Genomic DNA, 10000 nt, shown 5'->3' on the forward strand with positions numbered 1-10000 from the left:
AACACGAAAGAAAGGACTCCGTATATAGGCCTACGACGTCTCTTCAATTTATATATAGGAAACCAATTTTACAGGTGTGGGTAAGGGTCCTGATGTATGTGAATTTAATTACAAATTATCCCTTATGGCTTAAAAGAAAAAAAAATCAGAAGAGGGAAAGAAAAAAGTTAATTAAAGAAACTCATTTAACAAACTTTCTCTCACAGCCTCAGGGTATTCACGCTATGCCCCTCTTCCGCGGATGTGTGCGCATGATGGGTATAAGGTTTTGCTTACCGAGAGAGTAATGATAATAGTAATAATAATAATAATAATAATAATTAGTTTTATTATAACAAATGTAATAACAATAACAATAATGATAACATTAGTAATAACAATGATATCAATAAATAGTAACAATATTTATATCAATAATCTTTTTTTTACAATTTGCAAGCGGTTTTTCAATACATAAATTTACAGTGTGTGTGTGTGTGTGTGTGTGTGTGTGTGTGTGTGTGTGTGTGTGTGTGTAAAAGAGAGAGAGAGAGAGAGAGAGAGAGAGAGAGAGAGAGAGAGAGAGAGAGAGAGAGAGAGAGAGAGAGAGAGAGAGAGAGAGAGGGAGGGAGAGGGAGAGAGGGAGAGAGAGATAAAGTGAGGGAGAGAGAGATAAAGAGAGGGAGAGATTGATAAAGAGAGAGAGAGAGAGAGAGAGAGATATATATATATAAAGAGGGAGGGAGAGATAAAAAGAGAGAGGGAGAGATAAAGAGAGGGAAAGAGATAAAAAGAGGGGGAGAGAGAAAGGGGGGGGATAAAAAGAGAGTGAGACAGAGGAGAGGGAAAGAGACGGCGAGGGAGGCAAAAAGAGAGAGGGGGAAAATAATAAGAAATAGGTACATAATTGCAAGGTTCGTCTGAGGCGGATCTTGCAGGTTGACCCAGGAGGCAGTACGGTCGAAGTTAAACTGGGTTTACACGCAGTTGTCGACCTTACGGAATATATCTAAAATATTGCCATCTTTCGCCAGACGTTACAACATTTAAAAAAAATATGAACGAATATGAATTAATAACATTACGCAATCTTGTGTATTCAAAATCATTAATTTTCAAATATTAACATGATAAAAGTAAAGAATTGATATGCAAAACTGCCGTTTCGAACAACAAAAACTCTGACGATACATTTTTTTACACACAAGGTTAATCTCCTTGTCTGTACTTTTTTTGTTTAGGTCGTGATGTGTGAACTGAAATTACTAATCAGTTCCGTCAAAGTAATTTAGGCCGGATCTTCCATCGTTCCTCAAGGCATCCGTACACACGCGTACACATATGCAGCATAGTTTACACGAATTCACGTGCGTAGGAGCGCACACAGACATGCACGTTCGCGGGAATGTATGTTTATATTCTACTTTTGGAACACTCACACGTACATACTTATTATAGTATACACACATACACATTCATAATAGTGTGCACGAATGCACGTTAACGAACACAGACATGCACGCGCAACATCGCACACGCACAAATTTAAACATCCAAATATATGCTCAAAACTCACGCAAGCATTGCACACGCATTCCTGACGCGCGCGCGCACACACACACACACACACACACACACACACACACACACACACACACACACACACACACACACACACACACACAGTCCGAACATCCAAACACATACTTTTAAACCCATACAAAACCGCGATTTACCCGCCCCCCCCACTATAAACCCACGCACACACGCACGCGCACGCACATTTCAAACGCCCTACGCACATACCGGCACACTCGAAGCCCCTGTCCGTTGCCCACACCACGCGGGCCCCGAACTTTCACTCATTACCTCAAGGTCGTGAGCTTTCACACTCTGGTCACATCTGGACGCGTCACCTTGCCCCCCCCCCCCTCCCACTCTCTGCCCCTGTGCTCCCTTCTCATCATCCTCTCCCCTCCCCTACCCTTGTGCTCTTCTTTCTTCCCCTCCCCCATCCCCCTCCCCCCTAAGCGCCCCCCTGTCTCCCCCTCCCCAACTTCCCCTCTTTCTTACCCACCTCTCCCATCCTTGCCTCGCCTCCCCTTCTCCTTTTCCTGCCCTCCCCTCCCCTCCAATCCCTCCCTCCCCCCTCCCCCTCTCCCCCTCCCCTCCCCCCCCTCCCCCCCTTTCCTTCCACCCTGTCGATATGATTCTTTGTAATTCTAAAAGTAATCAATCAAATATTAATTTCCTTCTTTACCCTAGATTTGAATTATATGTGACGTCAACATTTTCCTTTTTTTTTATTTCCGAAATGAAGATGCTCCTGCCGTCAAAGGCGACTGGCGCTTCTCAGAAAACCACTGAGTAATTTCTAACGCAATAGGATATGCGTTTCTCAAAGGCTGCGCTCCCGACACACTTCAGATCAGCCCTGACCCTCATTTCACAATTCATTATGATACGAGAATAATTTGGTAATCAAGTCTCTGCTTTCCCAAAATTATTTTGAAGATTAATGATAGGGGGGGGGGGGGGGGAAACAAAGGTTTTGGCTTCGTCACCATTCATCGAGACGCGCGAAAATGACACCAAATCCCAGAAGTATCAGTCAAACCATAAACAGAAAAATGAATTTAAAAAAACACGAGAAAAACAGCAGAAAAGACGGTAATTCACGAACAATCACGCGACACAAACACCGCCGGCCTTTTCCTCTGTGCAGCGTAAGATCAGCCGAGCGTGTTTGTCTCTGGGGGAGGCGATGAACACGTGTTTGTCGCTCTCATGATAGGATTAAAGGCGCAGACCGTTGTGAGGTTAAGCGGCTTTCGGGCCATTTGCCTACTACCTCCTCCTCCCTCTTCCTCGTCCTTTTCCCTCTTCTTTCCTTCATTCTCCTCCTCCTTCGGTTTTTTTCTTCCTCCTCCGTCACCTCATATCATTCTCCCTCCTTCTGCTGTTATATTATTCCTCCTCCTCCATTTCTTCTTCTTCTTCTTCCTCCTCCTCCTCTTTTTTACTTCTTCCCCCTTTCACTTCCCCTCAAATTCCCTTTCTTTAGTTAGATGAGGGTGATAATAGATGTCAAGTCCATCGCCCTTATTTTCGTGTCATGTTTAGATATCAGGAATTGAGCAATAGTTAGTCCGTAATTTAGAATCATGCCAAAAACACACACACACACACACACACACACACACACACACACACACACACACACACACACACACACACACACACACACACACACACACACACCAACACACACACACACCAACACACACACACACACCAACACACACACACCAACACACACACACACCAACACACACACACACCAACACACACACACACCAACACACACACACACCAACACACACACACACCAACACACACACACACACCAACACACACCAACACACACACACACACACACACACACACACACACACACACACACACACACATATTTCGTTTATATTTTCACTGGATAACTTTCGTATTAGTGTATGTAAGGCCAAAGTCCTTTGTACTTGAGCATGACATTTGAAATCCGCATTTACAGCAATGATTTATACAGCATTATGTCAACACCAAGCAAGCATATAATTTCTGACCACACCTTCAGCACTAAATATATATACACTTGAAAGGCACGGTTGCGTTACAGATGTGCTTCATATTTCATAGTCATCTGTACGCGTGTTTATAATCTACGGGGACCTCTATGTTTGTCAGATGGAGAAGCATTATAAGTTTCGCCTGTGGAGAGTAGCTCCGTCGAGCAAGTAGTGTAGTTTTAAGCTGTGTTTGTCACCCGCCCATTGGACCTTTATATTTATGGGCGTTTACCCGGGACTTGCGAATCCTTACGGTAATCCGTCAGGTGTGTTAGATTCTAAGAGTTCGAATATCGGTTTTAACCATCTGGTCTTTAATTGCTGTTAACGGGATAATTATGATAATAAATGAGAGAGAAAAAAATATCATCAATACAACGCCCACTGGTTCCGAAATATGTCGGACACTCCACCCATGGCGCTCCTTTTATATTCGAATTTCGGCTTGTGTTTAAGGGAAATTCTAGAACGTTCGCAGGTATCCGGTCATTTTGTCGTGAATGTTAACGAGCGCCGGGACAAAGGACTGATGACTTTGGGGGGAGGGGGGGAGGGGAAGAGGAGGGGTAATTATCATTCTCCTCATTTAGGGATTTGCGACCACACCTAGCCGGGTTTTTTTTTGTTTTTATTTCTTTCCCCTCTAGCATGAAACGATTAATTTACACTTTCATTTTTTTTCGAATCTTTTTTAGTCTTTTTTTCGGTACGCAACTTTTTGTTATTTTCGCCCATGAGAACATTTAAAGGACCAATTTCTCAGTGCGATGATAGTGATAAATCCATCTCTCATCCATTTCGCAAAGAAGAGTAATTTTCCCGCCAAAAAATCTGTGCAGACCGACTCGTTTCCCGCCAAATCTGACGCTGCGGCTTCGAATGGCAAAAATGGCTGGCTTGGAACCGCTGTGTAATTACCGGCACCCCGGAGACTCTCCCTCAGGGCGATGGGTGGCCCCGGGCGGGTGCTTTACTCGGGGGGAGAGAGAGAGAGGGAAAACGGGGGAGTTTTTGTGCAGCTTTTTTAAGGAGGGAAGGGGGGGGGGGGGCGTAGTTATAGTGTCTTACGATGTCTCGGCAGATATTTGCTGCTAAAGTTTCCATTTTTTTATATATTTCCCTCAAATTCGGTGTTTATAATAACTGTTGGTAGTTGATTGAACTTGTTGAAAACGTAACGTAGAAGTTGGATATTGACAACTCATCAGGTTAGGTATTTGGATATTTAGTATATGTTCTGCTTATAAAAAAAAAAAACTTTATAAACAATTCTGTGCATTTGATGCTAACCAAACGCGTGACGAGGGATAATATAATAAAAATGGACATTTCCACAAGCGCTCGGACGACACTGAGCACAACCCCGATAACGAATTGTTCCCAAATTGACCAATAAACCCGTATCTGTAATAATATATCCGCCATCTGTCTTTGCCTTTACCCCCTTCCCCCTCCTTACCCCCTTCCCCCCTATCGACAATTTTTCCCTTCCGATCCCAATTATTTTTCACCTTCCCCTATTTACCCCTTTCCCCCCGCTGTTTATACCCCCTTCCTCCGCGCCCTCCTCCTCCTCCTCCTCTCCCATCTTCGCCTGGGCACGTGTTGGGTGGTTTAGCCGTGTCCTGGGTGCACGTGCAGGACATCCGGGCGTGTCCTAAACGATGTAATTGCCAACGACCGGGTCTCCTGCATAGGATCACGAGAGAGACTAAAGGATTGGATGTCGTGGGTTTGCTCTTTGGTTGAGTTCGTGGTTAGGAGATTGCTGTCTCATTCAGCTTCTGTCTTAGATATGTAATATATATGGAAAAAAAAAATATATATATGTAAGCGCGCGCGCGTGCGTGCGCGTGTGTGTGTGTGTGTGTGTGTGTAAAAATGTAAATGTAAATATCATGCACCTATACCTACAAATATATACACATGCAGACATACGTAAATATGCGTATATACATACACATAAACCTGTATACAGCACACACACACGCGCGCGCGCACGCACACACACACACACACACACACACACACACACACACACACACGCACGCGCGCGCGCGCACGCGCACAAATGTAAAGATGTGTGTGTATATATATACATATATACACATACACATATACATAAATATATGTATAGATACACACACACACACACGCACACACACACAAACACACATATATATATATATAATATATATATGTATATATGTATATATGTATGTAGATGTAAAGATAAACAGATACGCTCAAACACACGCACACACGTGTATATATGTATGTATATGTATATATAATCATATATATTTGTATATTATATATATATTATATATATAATCATATATATGTGTATATTATATATATATATATATATATATATATAATCATATATATATGTATATATTATATATGTGTGTGTGTGTGTTTTGTACGTGTATGCAGTTATATATATATATATATATACACATATATATACACACACATATATATATATATATGTATATTATATATGTGTGTGTGTGTGTGTGTGTGTGTATAAGTATGTATATATGGATATATGTGTGTATGTATGTATGAATGAAAGCACTGCATCACAAACACGAGGTTCCCTTCCCCAAGAGGGCCTTGCGTGAGGCATGAGGCGTTTACAAAAGCCAACACCAAACAAAAAACACCAACTACTAATGGTGTCCAGCCTTTCACTCGGGCGAGTTGAATGGTATTAAACAATTATCACCGGTGACTCGCCCACCTGCCCGTCCTAATTGGCCGTTAATGACAGGTAATGATGGCTCAGGTACTGGATCCATATTGTCAACAGTGTGATCACGCCAAACGCAGAATCGTTTTCGTTTATCTTGGTAGGGTTTGGGGTCGTATTTTGTTGTATGTTTATTGATGAATTATTGGCGATGGCGTTGAGCTTCCTGTGCTTTATTTATTTATTTATTTATTTTCTATATTTTTCCTGTATTTTTTGAAGGGCGCTGGAGTCGGGGCTTGGGTTTGTCACTATTTTATGCGATGTTGATTTCTATATATGATTTTTTTTTCACTGAATATTATACCAATATGACGCGAGGAAATTTTACATGGATCTTCTTTCTTCCCTACAGGAAGCTGTCAACCGCGTCTGATGCCAGCAGCTGGAGGGAAAACCGCGCCATGATTGGCTGTCCACCCGTGACGTCATTCATACTCAAAATGTGTGCGAGCCTTCTGTCGTGACAATATTACTGCGAATTCCGTGATTACTTGGCATTACTTCAAAGCAAGAATAATAGCTCTTAGTGATGTGAATTAAAACTAAGCGCAAAGAAAGGAAAGGAAAGAAAAAATAAAGACAGTAATTGTCCTCCCGTGAGTGTGCTGGGCGGGACCACGCGGGGGCGGGGCTAACGCAGGATCCCAGCAGTGACCCAAGTGAAACTGAGAGGAAAGGATCAGTTGAGCCACGAACGTCATAGGCAGTGGATGTATACGCTAAATGCTCCACGGTGTTGATGTGAGAGAGTGCGTGGTGGCGCGCTACTTGTGATATGAGAGCAAGATACAAAGTTCCTGTGTTAAGACTAAAGCCTTGTGAAATGGCGACGAAGATGTTTTTAATACTTACAGTGATGTCATTCACACAATTATGTGTGGGATTCGAATATTCGGACTTAGTGGCGATAAATGCCACGTGTCCAAATAGGGACACGTGTATAAGTGAAAAAGGACCTCGCATGAGTGACCAAGAAGACTGGAAAAAGAGAAACTGCTTTTGTGACAACCTTTGTGCGGAATACGGCGATTGCTGCCTCGACGCCAAGGCCTACAAAGCCGAGGAGCAGACTGAAAAGAGAGAGAACTTCGAGTGTGTGCAGCTGAAGCAGTTCGGCGAGCACTACATGCAGGGGCGGTGCATGGCTGGCTGGGAGGACCTGGAGGTGGCGCTGCTGTGCTCGAGCGGGTCTCCGGATTCTCACTCTGATCGGCGGGACCCCATGGCCGATCTCCCGGTCACGAGCCTCGACTCCGCCATCACCTACACCAACTACTACTGCGCCGTCTGCAACAACGATTCCACGTCTCTCGAGATCTGGAAGCCGCGCCTGGAGTGCCCAACGCTGACGAGCTACAACGCCCGCTTCAGGAACCTCACGATGGAGTACATCTTCTCCAAGCTCCTCTACAACGACGAAGACTGGGGGATCTACCTCAACGACAACGGATTTGACGTATTCCATGCTTGCAGCGTAGACCCCGTCATGCCCGAGACGGTGGTGCACATGGTCAGGAAGTGCAAGAAAATGACCAAGGATTGCAAGGAGGAGTGGAGAGACACGGAGGTCGAGGCTCTCTGCCATTCATACACAGCCGTAGTCTATAACTTCGACAGGCCTTACAGGAACACCCACTGCGCCCAATGCAACAACGTGCCCACGCAGTTAGTGGAGTGCTACAACGGCGCCTTCACCAGGTTTTACTTCAGAGACGACTTCAACCCGAGTTCCTTCTCCCTCTTGTTCGACTTCGTGGACAACAGCGGGAGCAACGTCGTCGGGTCTTCGTCCACGTGCGGGGTTGGCGAGGTGTTCGACCCTTTCTTCAAGAAGTGCCGGAACGTCGTGTGCGGGAAGGCCAACCAGGAGTACAGGTTTGGCAGATGTATCGACCTTGATGTCAGCCTTGCATCGTCCACGGAGGAGACCTCGTCGCCACCATCGACATCTACGACGACGACATTGCAGACTACGACCGTTACTGCAACGACAACACCCGTCGTTGTATTGGAAACGAAGGATTCTAGTGATGCTGTGAAGGACGAGGAAAGCCGGCGTCTGGAGAAAATGACCGAAGACACCGTCGTAAGGGTAGAGGAGCCAAGCCCTGCAGCCAGTGACCCCTCGATCACTACAACCATGAAGCCCTTGGAGCCCACTACGACAGCCGCAAGTCCTCCTGAAGTGCCCGTCTCGCCCTCAGACACCACGACAGAACAAGCTCAAACACTGTCCTGCGAGAGGTTCCTCCTACCGAGCGAGGAGTACACTATGGGCGCCAACGGTACAGTCGTGGTAGAGAAGTACCAGCGGACGTACCAAGCTCACGAGTACGAAAGACGCGAGGGAGGGATCCTTGTGTGTATCATTCAGCCCGAAGCAGACAAGTTCTCGCGTCTGATGGGCTGGATGTCCCTAGCAGGCCTGGGTTTGTCGTGTGTGTGTCTCCTGCTTCACCTCATCGCCTTCCTGCTGGTGCCTGACCTGAGGAATCTCTCTGGAAAGAATTTAGCCTCATTGTGTATAGTGTTACTGGCTGCGTATGCTACGTTCATCCTTAGTGTGTTCGGCGAGCCCGGCAAACGCGAGTGTTTCATCCTCGCAGCTGCTATGTATTACTTCTTCCTTTCCTCCTTCTGCTGGATGAGTGTCATGGCATTCGACATCTGGAGGACGCTCAGGATGGCCACGTCGGAGCTGCGCGTTAGCATGGGCGGACAGTGGCGCAAGTTCATCGCCTATTCCTTGTACGGATGGTTGCTTCCTGCTGCCGCCCTCGCCGCTCTGGTCGTGCTGGATCTCGTCCGGCCGGAGGGCATGCCGTCTCACTACTTCCCCACCTTGGGCGAGCGTTGGTGCTGGTTCGGGCAGAGGAAGGCCCTACTGGTGTTCTTCGCGGCGCCTCTGGCAACCATAATGCTCATCAACATCATTCTCTTCATCTTCTCGGCCAAGATCATCGCCGAGACGACTCAGTCTACGGCCAAAATGACCTCCTGTAACCCCCACCAGAACCAGTTCAAGCTGTACATGAGGCTGGCACTCCTGATGGGCCTCACGTGGATCAGCGGCATCGTGGCGGGATACCTCCAGATGGAGCCCATCTGGTACATCTTCGTCCTGCTCAACACCCTGCAAGGCGTCTTCATCTTCTTGGCTTTCACCTGCACGCGAAAGGTGTGGCGCGTCGTCGGCGGCGGATGCTGGCGACGGGTCGTCCTTGCTCGACGCGGGGTATCGTGGGTGGGTCGCAGTCCGTCCTCCAGCAGGCAGGGCCTCGAGTCTCGGGACTCGAACGACTCGCAGTTATCTCACGCCTCCCACTCCTCCGTCACGCACCTGACGTCGAACTCGCGGACCTCCGTGGACGCCTTCTAAGCCCTCCGCTCTTCCTCCTACCTGTCCACTCAGGTGCAGGAAGTAAGGGTGGAAGTCCTTCAATAAGCTTTACCAAAAGTCAACGCGGCGTGGAAGCCAGTGCATATACCTACGCTCCCAGTCAAACGCACAAACCCTCCTCCAGGTCACGACTCAGGAGATACTCTCCCCCCACCGACTACTTATCAATCCCTACGTTCCTGCAGAGGGTGAAGGATTGAAGGATATCTCGTCCTTCGTCCTTTCCCCCTTCCCTTC

At 46.5% G+C, this 10000-nt stretch overlaps 1 protein-coding gene across 1 annotated transcript in view; it reads left to right on the forward strand.

Moving 5' to 3' along the window:
• Positions 1-10000, forward strand: part of LOC125047202 — a 45789-nt gene that overhangs the window by 35001 nt on the left and 788 nt on the right. Inside the window, exon 3 of the mRNA XM_047645350.1 lies at positions 6716-10000. This exon is cut by the window's right edge and continues 788 nt beyond it. Within this exon, the coding sequence (XP_047501306.1) occupies positions 7139-9742 (2604 nt within the window). The 5' untranslated portion in view covers positions 6716-7138 and the 3' untranslated portion in view covers positions 9743-10000. The remainder of the gene's footprint in view (positions 1-6715) is intronic.

Source organism: Penaeus chinensis, chromosome 40, assembly GCF_019202785.1.
Source record: "Penaeus chinensis breed Huanghai No. 1 chromosome 40, ASM1920278v2, whole genome shotgun sequence".
NCBI classification, from domain to species: domain Eukaryota; kingdom Metazoa; phylum Arthropoda; class Malacostraca; order Decapoda; family Penaeidae; genus Penaeus; species Penaeus chinensis.